This window comes from Pomacea canaliculata, linkage group LG1, assembly GCF_003073045.1.
Source record: "Pomacea canaliculata isolate SZHN2017 linkage group LG1, ASM307304v1, whole genome shotgun sequence".
NCBI lineage: Eukaryota > Metazoa > Mollusca > Gastropoda > Architaenioglossa > Ampullariidae > Pomacea > Pomacea canaliculata.
In genome coordinates, this window is record NC_037590.1 from 1,649,275 (window position 1) to 1,670,593 (window position 21,319).

Here is a 21,319-nt window from a genome sequence, read left to right on the forward strand (position 1 = left end):
TCTCTCAACAAACAATTATGAATACAGTGATGGTGATAGAGAGAAAGAAGAAGTGGCCCTATTGTGGGTGCTTAAAATATAGGTCATGTACTTTTTAAAAATAGTTTTCAGCTTGTCTTGATAATAAATGTCTACTTGTTCTGTATTTAATATTACAACTGACACATCACAGAGGTGTCTATGGCAAGCCGAAGATTTGTAGGCCTGAGATAGGTGTAGTGGCATGTGTAGTAGTATTTGTAGTATCATTTATAGTATTATTTATAGTAGTTTATGTAGTAGTATATGTAAGTATTTGTACCATTTATAGTAGTATTTATAGTAGTCTTTATAGTAGCACTATGTATTTATAGTAATATTTGTAGTATTATATGTAGTAGTATATGTAGTATATTTACCTCTCTGCCATCAGTCCAGGACAGGTGTGTGTCAGAGCCCGGCTACTGCTCGCAGCTTTGCCAAGACTCCATGACCGAGGGCCGGAAGTGCAGTTGTAACCTTGGTTATTCTCTGGCACCGGATGGCAGGACTTGTGGCGGTCAGTACTCGGACTGGTACACGTCACTATCATACGTCACAATATTGGTACACTTTATTACCACTCGTTATCACATGGTAACACACGTTACATCCATGGTAACATGTTCTCACACGGCCAAGCTTAGAAAATGATATTTCATCGATGTCCGTTTATCTTCTCTTTGTATCTTTGGCAATTTCGTGGCGCGGGATTTGTTCCATTTCTGGACAGGGTCACCAAGCACACATTGCATCATGCATCAACAGTCGTCACCTCCTTGAACCTTACTGCACTCATTGCCCCGTCATAATTAACTAACCTGTTAAATACTGGACCGGGCTGCTGGCTCATGAGTGGTCCAACTATTTATGTTCGACATTTGTCTGTTAAACTAAAGAAACGAATGCATTGAAGCGTGGCCATGTCTTCAGTGTACTTTGTTAATCATCATCACAGACATCGACGAATGCCAAGTCGAAAACGGAGGTTGTGATCACATCTGCAAGAATACCCCGGGTAGCTACCAGTGCGAATGCAAGTCCGGCTACAAGCTTTTCGCCAACAACGGGGACGAGGGCTTCACGGTGGCCAGGACCGAGGACGGCACGCGCGCCGGCGACATCAGAAGACTGCACCACACCTGTGTCCGTACGTGACGTCACTCACACTTTCTAGAACTGCCTGGGAGGTCCTTGCATTGATTTCCTTTGTCCATAAAACCTCCATCTTTCTAATCCTTTACCTGCACAACTAACCAGCCAACCACCTAAAGCACAGAATATAAGCAAGTAAATAAGAAAGCAAACAAACAAACAGACAGACTGACAAACAAGTCTCCTAATCACCTTCAGCTTCCTTACGTGCTCTTCAGTGTAGACAGTACGGCCCCTGTATTGACAGTTATTTCCTGGCAGCTGTACTTATGACACCCATCCAGTATTGTCTGTGACATTATTTGTGACAGCTGTCTTGGTGATACTGTTTGTCATTATTTCCTAGCAGCTGTGCTTGTGACACCCCATCCAGTATTGTCTGTGACATTTACTTTCTGGCAGCTGTCTTGTGACACATTTTGTATTGTCTGTGACATTATTTGTGACAGCTGTCTTCGTGACACTGTATTGTCTGGGACATTATTTGTGACAGCTGTCTTGGTGACACTGTTTGTATTGTCTGTGACATTATTTCCTGGCAGCTGTGCGATGTCCCGCTCCACCAGTGGTCGCTAGCGGCAAGTGCTGGTCGACAAGTCCAGCTACCACTATCAGGACCACGTGGAGTACCTGTGTGACCTCGGCTTCCAGCTGCAAGGCAGAGACACACTCACCTGCTCCGCCACCGGCCAGTGGGACTTACCTCCCCCTGTGTGCGAAGGTGACTACACAATAGTTTTCATCGGGTGACTTTTGTCGGCATTGTAGATGGTTAATTAAACATTTTTTAAGAAGAACTTAAATGCTCAACATTCCATTGATGTTTGTCACATTTAATGAAGCTGATTACCTGCAGTAGTCACATGACCTGCAACACACAGTTTACCTGGCTAACGGCTTTACATAGTCCAGGTAATTCCCAGGGTGACACTGACTCAACACCCTCCTTTTATTCTCAGTGGCCACCTGTCCACCCGACACAGTCCCTAGTAACCTGAAGAACCCTGCCAGACTGTCCACAACAGGTCGTGCAGTTCGGACACAATGTGACCTTGACCTGTGACGTGCCAGGGCGAGGGGTCGTCTCCAAGTACCGCTGGTGTGTGTACTACCAGGGGCGGTGCCAGCTCGCAGGCGCGGACAACGAATGCGGGTGTAAGTGAGAAATACTGAATAATTGGAGCTGTGTGTAGAAACTGTTTTTACAGTTTGAAGCAGAAATTGTAGATATGCTTGAATGTATTTATAATTGTAATTGTGGATGAATCTATTGAGTGCAGTAACCGAAAATAGAAATTAAATTGTAATTGTTAATTAAGTGAAATATTACACAAAATACAACTGTTTAATAAACACTTTCCTATCAAATTGTAACCGTGGAAACAGGAATGGTAGAATGATACGATGTAAGACGATGGTTGACTCAGTTGTACGAGCGACACAGGCGGCGGTGAGTTGTGACGTGTCTCTGCGGTGAGTTGTGACGTGTCTCTGCGGTGAGTTGTGACGTGTTTGTGTCCAGTGGTGGAGTGCGGGCGGCCCAAGAGCATGCCAGGGAGCCAGAGTGTTCCTCCCAGCAGCTCGGTGTACGGCGCCTCCTTCCAGTTCGTCTGTCAGAACCTCTACAACATCCTCGGCAACAGCTCCAAGGGGACAGAACTGTGCGATGCACGAGCAGCGGAATCTGGGACTTTGGTGACCTTCGGTGTGAAGGTGAGGTCAGGAAGGAAGGGGTCACGTGACGTGCACGTGAAATACTGTGTCGTAGAGTCGCATAAACTGTTTACAAGGTGCATAAGTCTCAGTGTCTCAGTGTCCACTTGTCTTATGGACTTGTTTGAGAACAGGTGCAAGGTGTGAGGACCCAGGGCGGCCCCCAGACGGGACCCAGAATGCCACGTCTTACAACCAGGGCGAGCTGGTCAGCTTCCGGTGCAGCAGGCCTGGCTTTACTTTGTCCAACCCTCATCCCATCCAGTGCCAGATGAACCCCAGTGGCTCGGCATTGTCCTTCAACGCCAGTGCCCCGACCTGTCAAGGTATGTGTTGCATCCCCTGTGCTGCCCCTTGTCATGTCTGCCCGGGGTCTGGCTCTGGGGTCAAGGACCCACCCTTGTCTGGGGCACCTCTTCAATGTCATTGACATAGCGATTGAGTGCTTGGCTGGCAAAGTCCGACAGGTACATGGAGTGAGTTCTCTTTCCGCATAACACGACTTAAAATCTCGGGACAAGCCTTACTCTGCTCGCTTTATCCTCTGACGTCATTTCCGCCCTGTGCTGCAGACACCCAGGCTCCCACCCTGAGCTGCAACACCAGCTTGGAGGCCTCGAGGTACGCTCGCCTGTCCGATGTGGTGTCCGTCCCCACGGTGCAGGACAACGCAGGGGTCAAGATGTTCAAGATCACAGAAGGTCCTGTGACATCATACCCGTCCTCCAGCCGAGTGCTGTCCAGGACCTGGTGGTGTTCACCTTCACTGCCAGCGACTACAACAACAACCAGGCCCAGTGCACGACTACAGTAGCCATGAAAGGTCAGTCGCTGGCGCGACAGCCACACCTCAAGTAGTCACAACAGGTCACGTGTCTGGCTGGTTAAGACCGGACAGTTTATTAATCAGCTTACAAATTACTAGCAACTTAGTTGGTACCTCGCTCTGGCCACCCAGCCTTCACTTAGCCGGGTGTCCAACAACTGACTCTTTTTTAACAAGCCTATTGCTTAAAGAATTATAATAATTATTGAAAGTTGCTTTATTAAAATTTTAAAAGAGACGAGCATGTGAGAAGTAGTTGCCTGCACTTTGCTGTAGATGATGTACCGCCGACAATAGAAGGTCCTCCCAACATCGTGAGAGAGTTCCGAGAGCTAGGGGAGACAATTACGTGACGTTCACGGCCAGTGATGTCACCGTCAGCGACAACAAAGGCACACGACCACCAGTGTTCACACCACCCAAGTTCATCTTCACAGCCTCGACCTCTGTCCTGTCCACGTCCTTCCCCCCGACCCACAGTCAGATGATCACCGCTGCTGTCCAGGACTGGCGGGCAACAGCGCCACCTGTCAGTTCCCGCTGGTGTTTAGACGTGAGTACCACTCACTCACTCCTACAGACATCCTGTTAGTTTGAAGATAAGGCAAGAGTAGGTGTGTTCATACAGTGCAAGGGTTGTCCAAGAATGTTTATTGTACGCCAAGATAAGCTCTCAGTAAACTAACCCCGAGTGCAAGTGCGAGCATCAGTGAGTAGATAACTCTCGAGTTTATCTCTTGCAGCTGCAAAGTGCTCGCCCTTGTCACTGCGAGAACCAATCCACGGCAAGAGGAACTGTCACGAAAACACGGATAACTCTGGGTACCAGTGTCAGCTCTCTTGTGAACCCGGGTACGTGTTCTTTGAGCAGGGCTCCGACACGGCCATCGTGAAGACTTGCAACGATGGTGACACCTGGCAGGGACCCCCTGTGTCAGCCTGTGTCATTGCCAGTAAGAACACATTAACACATCTTGTCACTGTGCCAGCCTGTGTCACTGTCAGTAACCACTGTGTCAGCCTGTGTCATTGTCAGTAAACACTGTGTGAGCCTGTGTCATTGTCAGTAACACTGTGTCAGGCTGTGTCACTGTCAGTAAACACTGTGTCAGCCTGTGTCATTGCCAGTAAGAACACATGAACACATCTTGTCACTGTGCCAGCCTGTATCATTGTCAGTAAACACTGTGCCAGTCTGTGTCATTGTCAGTAAACACTGTGCCAGCCTGTGTCATTGTCAGTAAACACTGTGCCAGTCTGTGTCATTGTCAGTAAACACTGTGCCAGTCTGTGTCATTGTCAGTAAACACTGTGCCAGCCTGTGTCATTGTCAGTAAACACTGTGCCAGTCTGTGTCATTGTCACACTCGGTTTACCTTTACCCACAGTTCTCTCTCCTGTCTTCCTGTTTCAGACCAGCTCTCGCAGGAAACGTTGTTCCGCCAAACGTTCCGCTTCAACTACACTCAGATGGACAGCAGCGCCCCCTGTACCAACAGCCAACGGTACATCGACCGCATCGTCAGCAGCAACAGCTTAGAGGAAAGTGTCAAGTACTTACCTGAGGTCTGTGTCGTGTCCGAGACGTCCGGCAGGCGACCAACGGGGACACTGACCATAGCGAATGTCACCATCCACACAGGATACGTGAGTGCTTACTGCCTGACATTACCTGTCATCTAGGGCAGGTGTGAACACACCTGTCTGACATTACCTGTCATATAGGGTAGGTGTGAACACACCTGTCTGACATTACCTGTCATATAGGGTAGGTGTGAACACACCTGTCTGACATTACCTGTCATCTAGGGTAGGTGTGAACACACCTGTCTGACATTACCTGTCACTCATAATATGTGAACACACCTGCGTGACATTACCTGTCATCCAGGAGATGTGTGAAAGCTTTGAGTAGGTCGTGTCTGTCTGGAAGTTACAATCTCCATGTGTCCGGCCGCAGGTTCTCATCGACTACACGTTGACCTATGACCGCCGGAACTCACAGATCTACTGGTCATGTAAAGACCCCGTGAAGCTCAACTACGAGGGCGATGTCTTCATCATCACCGAGTCCCTCAGACAGAACTTCACTCCCATCTCCTGTCCCCCGCCATCAGCAGCGCCACCCGCGGAGGCAGGCTTATCTCGGAGGAATTTTTCTGCTTCCTCGGCAAACAGATCACGTGGGCAGGCAAACAAGCGTGTGGTAAGTGTGGACACACCTTTGATGTACAGTACAGTACAGTGTGACATCGCAACAACAACAACAACAACAGAAACATGAATTATTGCTCAGTCTATGATGACAACATCACGGAGTGTAGTACAATACAAGGGTTTAAGACGTTTACATCGTTGTTATTAACAGATGAAAGATAATGTACTGTGGCCTCACTTTGGATAACGTGTGTTCATTATGTCAGCACCTTCAGCTCACAACCATACCTGTGACCGTTACTGCTAGAGGCAGGTGTTTGATAGAATCACAGGTAGCGGAGGTCGTTTACTATCTTTATGCTCTTGTCCTTTCACAATGTGAGTAGCATTCAGCATCCGGGCTAACGGTTTATTTCCTGTCTGTTCACATGCAGTGAGCTGTTCAGAGGGGATGCGTTCTGCCAGCAATAACACCTGCGAGGTGTGTCCACCTGGTACCTACAATCAGAACCCAGGGCAGATGGCCACGTGTACAAACTGTCCGGCGGGGACCTCCACCCAGGCGGGGGCCGTCAGCAGCAGCGAGTGTACAGGTAGGTGTCCTGGGTACCTGATGGACATGAGTGTAGCACAGGTGTTGTCACTGGTTGTAACCTGCTGTGGCTTTTGGAATCTTAGTTTATAGACAGTGTTTGCTTGTGTGTGTGTGTGAGAGAGAGAGAGAGAGAAATGATGTAAATGATGATGAATCATCGTCATCGTGGTCAGTGTCACTGTACTTATTTTTCTACACTTTAGTGTAAATTTAAATTTTCGGCGATGAAGGTAAGACAAACAAAGTTTTAAAAATTAATTTTCTTTGTTTTTATTCAACATTTTTCCTGAAGTTTCTAAAAGTTGCTGACTCCTTGTGCTTGGATCTGTTGACGACTGACGAAAGAACAAATAATGATATGTTGCTACACGACACACGTGTGACTTGTAAAACATCGTTTGTTCCTCTACCAGCGATGTGCTCTCTCGGGACCTACTCGGCTACAGGCTTACCTCCCTGTCAAATGTGTCCTAAAAACACTTACGGCGTCAACAGCACGTATTGCGCCCCTTGTGCGTCAGGCCACGTGACCAGGACTTCCGGTTCAACGTCTGCATCGCAGTGCCTGGGTAAGTCTTGTCCTTCAGAGATTGGTCTGGAAACAGGTTTGTGGCTACAATAACCACAGTCGCAAGCCACTGCTTTCGGTGCAGCTGCTGATGACAGCTGCTACAGCTGCTACAGCTCCTACAGCTCCTACAGCTTCTGTGTTGTATTTCAGCGCCATGTGCTGCGGGTACCTACAACGTCATCGACGGCCACGGCAGTTGCTCTCCGTGTCCCGCCAACTTCTACGCCAGTCAGGTGGGGGCGCAGTTTTGCACGGAGTGTGGGGGCAACACCTACACCACCTCCACAGCCTCCACCACTCAGTCGGCGTGTGTAGGTGAGTGTAGCGGGTTGGTGGTGGTCGTGCCAGTGGTTGACCTCCGTCACTGTAACTGTAATATACGTTATTTGATGATCATCTGATGATAATCGGATTCTGCAACTATTTCTGTGGAGGTATAAACTGTATTACAAAGGTGCTATATACGGGCATTCATGTTTTAAAAATATATCTCAAAAGAAGTTTATTTAATTCCAGAATTCACCGGATGTACCGGCAAAGCTAACCCGTGTAAAAATGGAGGAACATGCAGCATCGCCGAGCACACGACAGTTTGCACCTGTCCAGAGGGTAGGTACAGGACACATCGTCAAACATGTACACGTGTCTCACCTGTGTGAACCTGTGTAGACAGTTTGGGTAGCACACACTAACTAGAGACACAACACTAACAGGCATCCTTGTGGACTGAGAGGTTCACGGCGGGCTTGAGGGAGGTAAGTAAGGTACACACCAAGGGGGATAAGTCTCCCATGCACTTGAACACACAAATGACACTAAGTGACATCGTGATGACACTCAGGTACACAAACAAACAAACACACTCACTCAGACAAAGGCTGGGAGGGTGAAGCTCGTGGTGCACCTTCCTCACTTTTCCAGGTTTCCTGGGAGAGTTCTGCGACCTGCCAGTCAACCGCTGCGACTCTAGTCCCTGCTACAACGGCGGCACCTGCACCATCGACAGCAGCGGCAACCCCGTGTGTTCCTGTCCTACAGGTGAGTGGCCATCACATCGGTTTCAGCATTCTCGCCACAAAAATTCAGTCTTTACCAACAACACATTCTACAAACCCAAAACATGGCCGCTCTTCAAACAGGCTCTCTGTCTCTCAGTCTCTGTCTCGCTGTGGCTGACTGGATAGACACGCAGACAGAGAGAGAACAAATATATTATTGGTGAAGGGAGGACAGAATTATCAGATGATGACAAGAATTAAAATCATCTCACAGTGAGAGTTGTTTACCTTCAGGTTCCAGTGGATCCAGGTGTGAGGTCATCGCCAAAACGTGTCAGTCGGACACCTGTCAAAATGGCGGGGCCTGCAGGAACGACCTCAACTCCTTTACCTGCCTGTGTCCACTCGGCTTCTCTGGCAACAGGTCAGTCAACCTCAGTCATTGGCCATCAGCACCTCCATACTTCTCCCACAGACTAGTTCATAGGCGTGTGTTTGTGTATTGAGGTGGGAGTGGGTATACGGGTGGGTTATGTGTGAGGGGTGTGTGGAGGGGAAGGTGTGTGTGGGTGTGTGTACACGGAATGTATAATAGGGATATGGTGTCTCTGTGTGTCGGGGGGCGTATATAATTTTTTAAACTAATATTTTGTCATAGTGATCTACATTCTCAAATATTAAAACTCACATTGAAATTTGGTGATCGTAATTTTTTGTGCAGGAAGTATGGCTTCAGGTAAAAGTTAATCTCTTTACAGTAGATTTGCCGTATCGCACCATCGCTAGTGTTTCAGATTTGTCAGAAATTATTTATTATATTTATTATTTTAGCGATTTAGTCAGCCTGCCATCGTTTACAAACTGAAACTGAGTGATGAACCCAGGTGACAGTCAATAACACATTCACAAGTAAGGAGGATTTGACAAAATGCACGACCACGAGCTACCCTGTATACTTTGTCCACCCGACTCACTGTGAAGGGTGTGAGTCCAGTGCTGTGTTCTCCACTCTGTACCTCACACCCCGGGTACCTGGGGGAGTAGTGACAGGCTGCGAGCGTATTTTCCTGAGAACAATTAATCACATTACAGAAATATATAAAACTGAAAAATTAGCACTATTTCTGACTGAGCACCAATAATAATAATAGTAGTAGTAATAATAATGAGTCTGGCCACTAATGAAGTATTTATATATAGTGTCTTTGCTTGCAAGTACCCGGCAGTGATAGTCGTCTGTAGCCACATGGCTTCAACATCACACTGTAGTAGATTGTCTTATTAATGTTGACATTGTCAAAGCACTTTCTCACTTACATTTCTGTTTTTTTCAGAGATTGTTAGTTTTGTTTTATGCTGCTGCTGCTTACTTCTTTACATTTCTGCTTACAAACTGATTAGTCTTTGTGTATCTATGATTATTACATTATTATAATTACTCTAATTCTATATTCTCATTGCTTCTCTTTAATGTTTAATGTCTTGTAATGTTTTGTTTTCTTACTGGATAATAATTCTATTTACAGGTTATGGCTGTATTCACGACAGTGAAATATAATTTGTAGTTTTGTTAGATGTTCAAGTTTGCCTTTGTTATTCATTTATTAAAATTATATATTTCCTTAGTTTTATTAATTACTCTACACTGAGACTAGTTTATCCGTGAGCAGTGAGCAGTGTTTAAGCTGTGATGGCCGAGTGTTAATGTGTTGGACTCCAAACTAATGGCTTAAGGCCGCACAGGTTCACATTCAAATGAATTTTATTTTTCGCCATCGTCACAACGATGGAGGATAATTCTCTGGAGGCGGTCACTCGCAAGTTGAAGCTACATTCTGACTGAAAGACTCTGCCCACCCCACAAACAGGTACCTGATTTTATAAAGGGTGAGACAAAAAGAGAGAAACCAGCGGAACAGAAGTCCTCTTCCTCTACATGCTGTGCATTTTTGATACGATGAACCACTTACAACACACGGCCACTTGTCTGATAGGACATTTTCAAGACTCTTGTTTATTTTGTGATTGTTGTCACCAGGTGCCAGACTGCAGTGAAGCTGTGTGAGCCCAACCCCTGTCAGCATGGCGGCACCTGTCAGAGCTTTAACAACGTCCGCTACCAGTGCCAGTGTCGCAGTGGTTACCAAGGCGACAACTGTGAACTCAACATCGGTGAGTTGACCTGCTGGGGCATCTGCCACCAGTGGCAGCACTGACACTGCTTTAGTACTTGGAACAACACTTTCTTCTGAAACCTCTTATGGTTGTGCATCACAAAATTGTCGTTTTGTACTCGCGTCCCTCATTTCTCCATCACATCCACCCGTCTGATACTTCTTTCACATCTCTTCTTAGCTCCGCTTTGGTCTATTTTAATTTCTTACTCCTACCTTTATTTTCATCCACATTAAAAATCGTCACATCAGGTCCTTGTGTAGAATTCGACTCAGTCACGTGTTGCTGTTGCAGATGACTGCGCATCTAACCCCTGTCTGCACGGCGGCAACTGCACGGACCTGGTGGACGCCTATCAGTGCACCTGCCCACCCGGCAGGTACACAGGCCCCAACTGCGAGACGAGGATCAGCAGGTGCAGTCCCTCCCTGTGTGGCCCTGGCCAGTGTGTGGAGGATCACGTGCACGACACCTTCCGCTGCATCTGCAAACCCGGAAGTGCTTACGGTACACAGGGTCAAAGTTGACCTTTGGTCGTCTGTGTGATGTACCAGTTGTATCAGTTGTAACAAGGGTGTGTTCTAAAGATACTTGGTGGCTCCAAAATACCGAGTGCTTCGTATGTTTGTGTGGACTTATCAGCAGTTGTATTTCCCTCGTCCCTCTGATGTTGCAGAAAAGAGAAAAATAATGAAATTAAAAAGAAAGTACGCCGAGGGGTGACATGATGTGTTTGCCACTGTTTCAGGGGTGGTGTGTCAGTTTGAAGCTTTTTTTGGCGTTGAGGTCAACAGTCCAGTGAATTACACCTACGTGCAGTCAGGTGTGATGGCGACGACCTGTCTGGAGATGTGTGAGGAAGTGGACTGTAGCGAGGTCATGTTCGACAACGCCACCTTGACCTGTAGAATTGTGGACCCCGCGGATCGAGTCCCGTCTGTCGCCAATGGCTCCCACATTTATTACATCAGGATATGTCAGCAAGTAGAAGGTGCGTGGATTTGTTTGTAACACATACTTGCTATACTATACTATGCTATACTATAGTATACTTAATACTCACCGTTAGACACAACACACTGACGTGTCAACAATTTTACAAAAGGAAAGAACAGAGAGCAGGGAAGGAGATGGAAATCTGGAGGTATGGACATTTATCTCTCTTGTTTTCCAGAATACTACTGGACACCTTGGTATGACAGCTTTCTCCCGGGCGACAACATTAACAGCGGAGATGACGAACAGAGAAGCAGCCTCATGGCGGTATAAAACTAGTTTTTTTTCCGTTTTTTTTTTTTCTTCCATTGTTTCTACAACATGTTTCCGTTTTACCGAGCTTTAATCATTATTAGTTCTGGAAGCAAATCTATCAATATTTTTATTTAAATTTTAGTCACTAAGCCATGTAACACGAAGGTAAATGACGAACTAAGGAAAAACAACCGTTGAGTGGTGTAGAGCGAAACTCACGGACACAGGAAGGTAGAGATGGAGGGAGGATGTTTCTGTGGGTACTGGGTGAGGTGTCAGTTGTGATTGTTGGACAATTGTTGTCACTGAGCTGTGACTGGTGATGAGGCCATCGTTCTGTGGCACAGCTGGGCCTGAATATTTGTGAGGGCACACTGCCCGTGGAGGCCCAGTGCAAGACGGTGAATGGAACTCCGTCTACAGACGTGCTGGACGTGCCGTGCACCCCCGACCTCGGGCTGCTGTGTTTCAACCAACAACAGTCGGACCAGCGGTGTGACAACTACGAGATCCGCTTCAAGTGCCTCTCCTCCAGAGGTAAGTCCACCCCCATGATCCCTCCTCTAGAGGTAAGTCCACCCCGGGACCCACCTACCACCACCATTCACATGTGCAACTTGTAAAAACACATTAACTCACTTTTAATTTACTCAGTAAATGTAAAAATAAAGGTCAGTCCACGAGGGAATGTACTGGTCACCAAACTTACATTACTGAAATTATCAACCTCACCTGAGAAATTACTGACAACTGTGCTCTAGTCAGTCAGCTAGCACCTCATTCTAATTTATGAAATAAGTTGTTTACCTGCCTACACACGTGTATATATACAACGACACAATAAATTGTCGATGTGTTTGTGGTCTGCCTGCTGCACTGGGAGGGTCTGTTGTAGTGCCCTCCCTGGCGGCCTCTCCTTGCGAAGCCATCGACTACTGCAGCAACAACAACGTGTGCAGCTACAACGGCACCTGCACCTCCATGTCCACTGAGGCGACGTGTGACTGCTACCCGGGGTTCACCGGGTCACGCTGTCAGCACAACGTGGACGACTGCGCTGCCACACCTGGCGCATGTCTGAACGGTGCTACCTGTCGAGACATGTACGGCACCTACGCCTGTGACTGCGCACCTGGCTATACAGGTAGATATAGTCGCGTGTCAGTGAGTGCGCACCCTTATACAGGTATATATATACAGGTATATACAGGTATATACACAGGACTCCAGGTGGCGGGTCACAGAGTGCGATACTCAGCCTGTAACAATTCTGTCACACGTTGTCAACACTGTACTTCTGTGTCAAACACCGTAGAGACCATCGTGTTTCAGTAAGTTTTTGAGGGCACTGACACATCCTCCATGTGTGTATGAACAGGAAGTCAGTGTGAGACAAACATCGACGATTGCAGCGCCGCCCCGTGTTCATTGACTGGCACCCAGGGGTGTGTGGACCAGGTGAAGGGCTACCTGTGTGACTGTCAGGCGGGCTACACAGGCAGACACTGCGAGGTGACATTTGCATCTTGTCCTCTAGTCTATTTTAAGCCTTGTTCCACCTCGGGTGGTCATACGCTTGGCTTTGCTATGATTTGACAACAGCGAATAATCAGTTGCCAGTCCTGACCCAGGACTGAACCACACACTCAGCCTCTTGCCATTGACTTCTTCAGGTGAACATCGACGACTGTGCCAGCATGCCCTGCCTACATGGAAGCACCTGCATCGACAGGGTCAACGGCTTCCACTGCACCTGTCCTGCTGGATGGGAGGGTGACAGGTGTCAGGTCATGGTGAAGTCGTGTCAGTCCAACCCTTGTGGCAACTCTGCTACTTGTTTGAATTTGTTCGCCGACTTCTTCTGCAGGTACCGTTACTTGCTTCCAGACATCCACACTCACACGCTCCTCAACTTCTTTGCCCAAACTCATCTCATTTTAAAAAAAACTTGTTTTCGTTCTTGTAATTTTATATTTCGTCAGATTCTCATCACATTCTGGTGTGACTTTATTGTTGATGTTTTGAATATTTTATTGGTAAATACAGAACATTCAGTAAGTCTTGTGAATGAGCAAAATTGAACATTTGCGTTTGTTACATGTCCATGCCAAAGTCGATAGCACTGACCCGTTCACTGGGTGTTCATGTTCACAGCTGTCTCCCTAACACCTACGGTAAGACGTGCAGCAGTGCGTCCAGTGTGTGCACCAGTGCCAACCCTTGTCTCCACGGCGGCCATTGCGTGGAAAGTTCTGGAATGACCATGTGTCAGTGCACCAATGGTGAGAACCGCCAGCTCTACTTTTTGTTAGTGTATAAAATCCTCCAGAACTTAATATGCTGATCGTAATATGGTTTTAAGTAGTCATATGCCACAGTTTTCGTCTTCATTGTCGGAGTGGGTGGAACTAACGTGTTTGTCAACACACAGAGTACGAGGGCGAGGGCTGTGAGATCCAGAAGGACGTGTGTAGCGGCAACCAGACGGTGTGTCACAATGGCGGCACGTGCGTGTCGGCCTCCAGTGGCTCCTACTCCTGCCACTGCTTGGACGGTAAATATTGATGCTTCATGTACATCAACAATTGTACTAGCCATATATATATATATAGACACACACAGTCCCACCTGTCATAATAATCTCGTGCATGCCACTCAAGCTTAAAATTGTCATCCGCGGCACAAAGGAACTTAAAGATGGGAAGTCAATGTCGGGTTATTGAAATTGCAGCTGGATATAGAATAATCACTCCTAATTTTAAAGAATAATAATTATCTTTATTACTTCTGATGTATTTTAATTAGATCTTTTGTTCATTTAGGAAATCTCTTTGACGCTGCTTGTCATCATACAATAAACAAAGCAGACTCTCGGTTACATTTGACGATTGTTTGTACACCTCAGTCCGTTAGATAAAGTATGTCACACACTAGTGTAGGTGTTGTCAGCTGACACTTTGGGGAGTTTTCACTGACATTGTTAGGGAGGATACAATCAGCTGAAGTGTTTTCATCTGTCAGGGTTCAGTGGCCCCAGTTGCGAGCGGAACATCGATGACTGCGCTGGAAGCACCTGCCATCCTGGCAGCACGTGCATCGACATGGTCAACACTCACTTCTGTCGCTGTCCTGTCGGCTTCTCGGGGGACCTCTGTGACAAAGGTACACATAGCGGGTGTGTCAAAATCGTGTGAAAATCGTGAACAAACCCACGACACCCGACCCTGACCATCGGGTGACAGGTGCTTTAGCCATACAAGCACTGAGGAGTTTATTTTTTTCAATGTATGTGTATGATGGTGAGGGATATTTATTTAGAGTGTGGGAAGTTGTATGCAACTACGACCGGTCACGTGGGGAAAAAATGACATGAATGAATATTTTCTACGTACGCGCGCAGACAGGTGGACGGACGGACGAGTATCTGTACAAAAATAATCTGACGAGGTTGACTCGGATGCGACCTGCTGTCTTTCCACAGCAATTGAGGTGAACTTCGACCTAAAGTTCTCACTACCAGAAAAGAACAATATGGCTGCTCTTGGCTACCCGATTCACCTGAAGGGTGGAGGCTTCACCATCACCTTGTGGATTAAATACACAAACAGGGAGAGTGGCCTGGGCACCATCTTCACCGCCTTTCAAGTTCCGTGAGTGAATGTTTTCTTCCTCGCCGTCACGTGACATGGGTGGTGGGTACGAGACAGATCCACCCGATATATTTCCGATGATCTGTTTAATTAAAAATAATACTTCAGCTTCATGTGAAGGAAGGAGACAAGATATTTCCCTAACGATTGCAGGCAAGCCAACAGTCTGGCAGACAAGAGGGAGTTACTGCGCCTGGACCGCCAGGGGCTGGTTGTGTCCCTTGACGGCACGACTCGCCGCCTCAACTCGTCTGTCGACTACTTCCACGATGGAGCCTGGCACTACATCGCCATCTCGTGGAATGCCACCACCGGCCTCTTCTCCTTCTTTGTCGACACCATCAGAAATCCTATCTACAACTACAACACGGCGGTCGATCTTGACATGTAGTGAGTCGTTGTTGCAGACTGCATTTTGTACACAGTTTTTATTTTATTTGTTGCAGTTCATAGCGTGTGTGTTCAGCTGATGTTCACATTCACACAGCTCAGCATCAAAAGCTCATTTATTACTGTGTAGCGTGTGGCTGGTTCTGGGCTGCTACTACAACACCACCGACACGTGCACCAGAGGAGACGGGTACAACGGCTACGTCAGCCAGGTGTCGCTGTACAACAGGGAGCTGCTCTTCACGGAGGAGCTGACAGTCATCGGAAACTCTGACCCGTTCGCCAGGTTCCCGGGTGTCCAGATGACGTGGGGCGAGTTCCTGCTGTACCCCGGAGTCACTCGCGTGTACCCGACCAAGGTTGATGCCAGCTGCCCGCAAGGGTTTACCAGCCACCCGAGCTGCACTATACCTATCCCAGGTGACAGACAGCTAAACCTTGATATCTGAAGACATTTGTAATCATCGTCGACATCGTCGTCAATCTTATTTTGTAAACCACCCGTTGCTAGCAGCAGCTGACTGTCTTAAAATTACCTTTACACGCCTTTACCTTTCAATCTGCTAGAAAAGTGCGCTTCTACTTGTCGTTTTTGTTCCTTTCCTCTTCCTTTCCTCTGTATTTATTATCATTTATTTGTAGTTGCGCCTGCCGCGTGGAAGACATGTTGCCTGGGTGCAGGACATCAACAGAAATGGTTTTTAAAATACTGTAATGAGAAAGCTGAAAGATGGCGCTTGAAGAACTACAGGCGGTTGGTGCTAACTGTGAGTGACTTCCCTTGTGTGTTTCAGGAAAACAAATGGTGTCCGTCAGTGGCGACACCTGCCCCAAAGACATCATCCTCTACAGCAGCAAGCGCGTCACGCAAGTCACGTGGGCCGAACCCACCTTCAGCGGCAGCGCCAGCTCCGTTGTCTCCGCGCTTTCCTCTGGTCTGTCATTACCTGAGCTATGTGTATAGTGTGGTAATTAGTCACTGTATAGTGTGGTAATTAGTCACTGTATAGTGTGGTAATTAGTCACTGTAGTTACAATCTGTAGAGTGTGGTAATTAGTCATTGTATAGTGTGGTAATTAGTCACTGTAGTTACAATCTGTAGAGTGTGGTCACTGTAGCTATAGTCTGTATAGTGCGGTAATTAGTCGCTGTAGCTATAATCTGTATATTGTGGTACTAATTAGTCACTATCGCTATAATTTGTATTATGTTTGTTTATAGACATGCGCCTTAAACTGCTTTTTCAAGGCAACGCGCCTTGTAAATTCTTTGGTGATGATGAACGATGGACGATGGACGATTGATTGATGATTGACGACGACGAGTATGATGACAAAAAACTGAAGCTACAATAAATGCACCTGCAGCACAAGAGTAAATGAAGCAGACGTCAGTGTGTTAGTGTGTCAGTGCTTCAGCGTGTCAGCTACTATGTCAGTGTGTCAATGTGTCAATGTGTCACTGTGTCAGTGTGTCACTGTGTCGCTGTGTCACTGTGTGCAGGCTCCGTCTTTCTGTGGGGCAAGTACCGCAACATCATCCTGGCGACCAACAGGGACGGCAACCAGGCTTTGTGTAGCTTTGACATCTACGTTCAGTGTAAGTTTGTTGAGCTGCAGTTGATGCGAGTTGTGTCATAAAATGTTGAAAGACATTATATTTGCTACATAGGGCATCAGCATGTCTTGGTGATGAGAGCAAAATATTTTTTCTCTCTGCTTATCTGTCATACACACACCTCATCTGTCATACACGCACATTCTGCATAGATTGTCCAGAGTACATTATAAATATAAAAAGCAAGAACATGCAATAAATGACCAAAAAAAAAAAAAAAAAATTCGGAATATTTTTGGAAGTTCTCGTAACTTTAATTATTATAAAGTCAACTGGAGCTTTCATATTTATTTTAACCACTTTTATCGCTGTCTGCCACACTAATTCTTACACTACACAAGCCTGACATGAGCTCTTGTCTGTGGACCATCAGATGACCAGTGTTCGACTCCCAGCAAGCCACTGATGGCTGACCAGGTGTTCTGCGCCAACTTCACGGACGACGAGCGGCGCGGCTACCGCCAGTGCTCCCTCAACTGCATGAAGAACTACACACCTGTCGTCCCCACCCCCGATGTTTACACCTGTGGGCCCGTGGGCAGCTGGGACCCTCCCAGCATGTACAAGAGGTTCACCCTCCCTCCGTGTGGAAGTAAATTATATTTCAAGAATTTTTTTTCGTCTAGTCTTTCGTTGCAGGTTCTAAATAAGGAGAGCGAAAAGTTTCACACCGTCTTGGTTTAAATGTGTTGTTTGTTATTTGTCCTTTTTAAATTGTTAAAGTTTGAGACAGTTTAGAAATATTAATCCCTCTGTTATGCTCAGTAGAAGATATTATTATTTCTCAGAGTGACTATTCCTCACCCTGTCTATACTTTTTCGAGATACCGGTGTACAACTGTCAGGTAATATTTACAAAAAAAAAGTGACATTGTGACATTCCGAGTGACCAACATAAAGACATATCAAACAAATAAATTAAAAAGTAATAAACACCTTCTAAGGATATTGTTTACGTGCGGATCAAGTTCATGTTGTGGGAGGAAATGAATGATTTTGTGGCTGTTCCGACAGAAATCAACACTCCCACCAGACGAGTCATCGCCACCATCGCGTACGAGGTTCCGTCGAAGGAGTGCGTGTACCTGAGGAACGAGTTGGCCCGCAGGATGACAGGTGTGCTGATGACCGAGAACTCGGCCTGGTCCAGGCAGCTGTGTAAAGCCCCCGACTGCAGCGACATCCCCCTGGACATCAGCTGCCAGACCAACAATGTCGGCGGACAGAAGCTTCAGGTCACTCACCCCACCAACCTGACGGTCAGCCTCACCATCGACAATGCTCCGTGAGTTCCTTATGTTGACCCCACGATGCTGACCTTTAGCATGGAGGTGAGTGGCTCAGTGGCCCACTGACCTCCATCATGCGAGTCCTACAAACACAATGATCTAGTCAGAGTTCCTAGTGTTTGCTAAATCTCAGTTTTCACATTTTCAGCAAAGGCGCAGCAATACTAAATCAGGAAACATTTGGTGGCGCCTGTGATTTGACATTTTTTTTAAAACATAATTTTTCCATCTTCCAATTTCTGTAACTTTTATTTTGCTGCAGGACTCGACTGACCAGCACCAACGACAGCTCCATGTCCATCTCGCCTGAGAACCTCTTGCAGCTGATGACTTTGACCCGGGGTAGTTTCGACTTCGGGTGAGCAATGAGACCACTGACAGTTAAATCACAAACTTCTATTTTGAAATGTCCTGAAGGTTCAATATTCTAGCTCAGCTTTATAAGCTGCTCAGTGTAGAGCCAGGCTAGTCTGACTACATCGGGGGTAGACAAACCTCAGGGCATCTTTCTTCAGGTTTTATGATGCTACCAGTTTGAGAATGCGGTTAGTTTGGAGATATTTTTAATTGACAACTTCCCTGACATGGTTTGCTGGATGTCCAACACAGAACATTGACTCCGTCAGCCATGATATCACGAAAAGTATGAAACAGCTGCTGAGTAATCACACATAATTATGTTGTTTATATTATAATGACAGCTTGACCTTTACAACAGGCATGTGTACATACCTCGCTGTTAATACATGCACACTATTGATGTATTCAGTGTACATGTATGTACATATGTATGATGTCTTCCCACCAGAACTACATCGCCGAGGCGGAGCCGAACCCCGACAGGTCGGACATTCAGATCCGACTGCAGTGTCCGGCGCCCCAGGGCTTTGTGGACAACGAGTGTGGTCAGTGTCTCTCTTCTTATCGCTTTTCTTTTTCATTTCTTTCTCCAGTCTTCCTTTCTCCTATGTATTCAGTATGTTAAACATGTACTACAGTTATACATCTGTATATTTCACAAAAATCGGAGTAACTTATAGGCTAGGCAAACAAAATGTTGATCTTATTTTATTGTCTTATTTATTGTGACAAGTGGACTGCACCCGAAGTGTCGTCTGTGAACATAGATGACCTGTTTATAAGTAATTACTATCTGTATATATGTGCAGTTTTGTACGTAGACTTGAAGTTTGTTGTTGTTGTTTTTCACTTACAACTGTTTGTGCAGCTGCCCTGGTAAACTCTTGCATTGTTTTCGACAAGATAAACGCGGCTGATTCTCGAGTGTCTTCATAGTTTGACAACATGTTTGTGTACATAGTTGACGAGCAGAAATTCAAGAATTCGATAACTTTTCTAATTTTCTTTGAAGCACCATAAGCGTCCAGTGAAAATTGTAACTATTGATGTTTGACACTCAGCCTGTGCACTGTACATGTCCAGTTGACTGCTCACCCGGCTCGTACTACGACAACACCACCCTGTCCTGCGTGCTGTGCCCCGTGGGTAGATACCAGGCCAAGTACGGGTACACCACCTGCGACACCTGCTCCATAGGCACCACAACCGAGTCCGCAGGAAGTAGTTCCTCCCAAGACTGCAAACGTAAGTGATTAGCTTTCGATCGCTTTGGGGGAGATGGTTCAGAACCCTCGGTATCTTCCGTGTCAGTGTCAGCCGAGAGACATACAACAGTGTCTTTTTCTTGTTTTTGTTTTATTGTTTTCATCCTTTAACTTGAGGTGCGAGTCAATGGGGAGATAAGTAATAAATTTTCACGGACTTGTAAATAACAAATAATTAGCATGTTTTCTAAAATTAGAAAGAGCTAAAAATAGGAAGAGCTACAGTAATCACTTTAGACCCGACAGTTGGACTAGAAAAAACCAAGATGTAGGGGGAAGTCCATTCCTCTCGTGGTTGTGACCGCGGCACACTGACCGTAGAAATGTGACATTATGTAGACATGTAGACAGTGAGATGTGTTGAGCTGTGCTCCTGCCACCCATGGTCATGGTTGTTGAATTGACAGGTAGCTGTCCACCCGGCTACATGTATGATGTCGTCAACGAGACGTGCGCAGAGTGCGGCCAAGGTTTCTACCAGAACAACTCCGGCCAGTTCTTCTGCTACCCGTGTCCCGTGGACAAGACCACCCGTCCAGACAGGAGCCAACTCCTCCACCCTGTGTTTCAGTAAGTGTTGCTGTTGACCTGTGAACTGTAGAGCAGCGATGATGATTGATGATTCTGGTTGTTGGTATGTGATGATTGTGGATGAAGGATAGGTGGATGGGTGGATGCATGGATGTTCATGTGATGTGGCTTTGCCAACACATACACATAGACAAACACACACATAGACAAACACACACAGAGACAAACACACATACACATAGACAAACACACACACAGACAAACACACACATAGACAAACACACACATAGACAAACACACACATAGACAAACACACAGAGACAAACACACATACACATAGACAAACACACACATAGACAAACACACACATAGACAAACACACACATAGACAAACACACACATAGACAAACATACACATAGACAAAACACCCGTTCATAACCAGCTGTGTTTTTACGACATTCAGACGATTGTCCACCCGGCGAGGAGCTGACAGAGAACGGGTCGTGCACCCCGTGTACCATCGGCTTCTTCAAGCCCAGTGGGGAGACCCTGTGTGGCCCTTGTCCAATGGGGCTCGTCACCAACGACACGGGCGCCGAGAGTCTCGCCGACTGCAACGTGGGTGAGTTGTGCTCAGTGTTGATGGTCAGTGAACAGGCCGTTAATTAGCCGTTAATTGTGAGTGAGTGAGTGATGCTGGTGACTGTTGATGGCCTTTGTAATTGATGATTGATTAGTCAGGGTTGATGGTTAAGT

At 46.5% G+C, this 21,319-nt stretch overlaps 1 protein-coding gene across 1 annotated transcript in view; it reads left to right on the top strand.

The window, feature by feature from the left end:
- Nucleotides 1–21,319, top strand: part of LOC112576713 — a 35,283-nt gene that overhangs the window by 13,341 nt on the left and 623 nt on the right. The window contains 40 exon segments of the mRNA XM_025259383.1: nucleotides 413–538; nucleotides 977–1,168; nucleotides 1,716–1,894; nucleotides 2,199–2,328; nucleotides 2,696–2,821; nucleotides 2,824–2,886; nucleotides 3,021–3,212; nucleotides 3,459–3,587; nucleotides 4,456–4,665; nucleotides 5,127–5,265; nucleotides 5,737–5,918; nucleotides 6,304–6,462; nucleotides 6,878–7,033; nucleotides 7,186–7,350; nucleotides 7,552–7,644; nucleotides 7,957–8,073; nucleotides 8,328–8,457; nucleotides 10,072–10,205; nucleotides 10,503–10,715; nucleotides 10,957–11,199; nucleotides 11,383–11,471; nucleotides 11,807–11,996; nucleotides 12,355–12,603; nucleotides 12,838–12,971; nucleotides 13,133–13,326; nucleotides 13,614–13,741; nucleotides 13,891–14,013; nucleotides 14,481–14,621; nucleotides 14,941–15,109; nucleotides 15,263–15,499; nucleotides 15,630–15,919; nucleotides 16,294–16,434; nucleotides 17,004–17,099; nucleotides 17,491–17,709; nucleotides 18,132–18,402; nucleotides 18,669–18,764; nucleotides 19,214–19,311; nucleotides 19,850–20,011; nucleotides 20,439–20,601; nucleotides 21,027–21,185. Of these exon segments, the coding sequence (XP_025115168.1) occupies nucleotides 413–538; nucleotides 977–1,168; nucleotides 1,716–1,894; nucleotides 2,199–2,328; nucleotides 2,696–2,821; nucleotides 2,824–2,886; nucleotides 3,021–3,212; nucleotides 3,459–3,587; nucleotides 4,456–4,665; nucleotides 5,127–5,265; nucleotides 5,737–5,918; nucleotides 6,304–6,462; nucleotides 6,878–7,033; nucleotides 7,186–7,350; nucleotides 7,552–7,644; nucleotides 7,957–8,073; nucleotides 8,328–8,457; nucleotides 10,072–10,205; nucleotides 10,503–10,715; nucleotides 10,957–11,199; nucleotides 11,383–11,471; nucleotides 11,807–11,996; nucleotides 12,355–12,603; nucleotides 12,838–12,971; nucleotides 13,133–13,326; nucleotides 13,614–13,741; nucleotides 13,891–14,013; nucleotides 14,481–14,621; nucleotides 14,941–15,109; nucleotides 15,263–15,499; nucleotides 15,630–15,919; nucleotides 16,294–16,434; nucleotides 17,004–17,099; nucleotides 17,491–17,709; nucleotides 18,132–18,402; nucleotides 18,669–18,764; nucleotides 19,214–19,311; nucleotides 19,850–20,011; nucleotides 20,439–20,601; nucleotides 21,027–21,185 (6,427 nt within the window).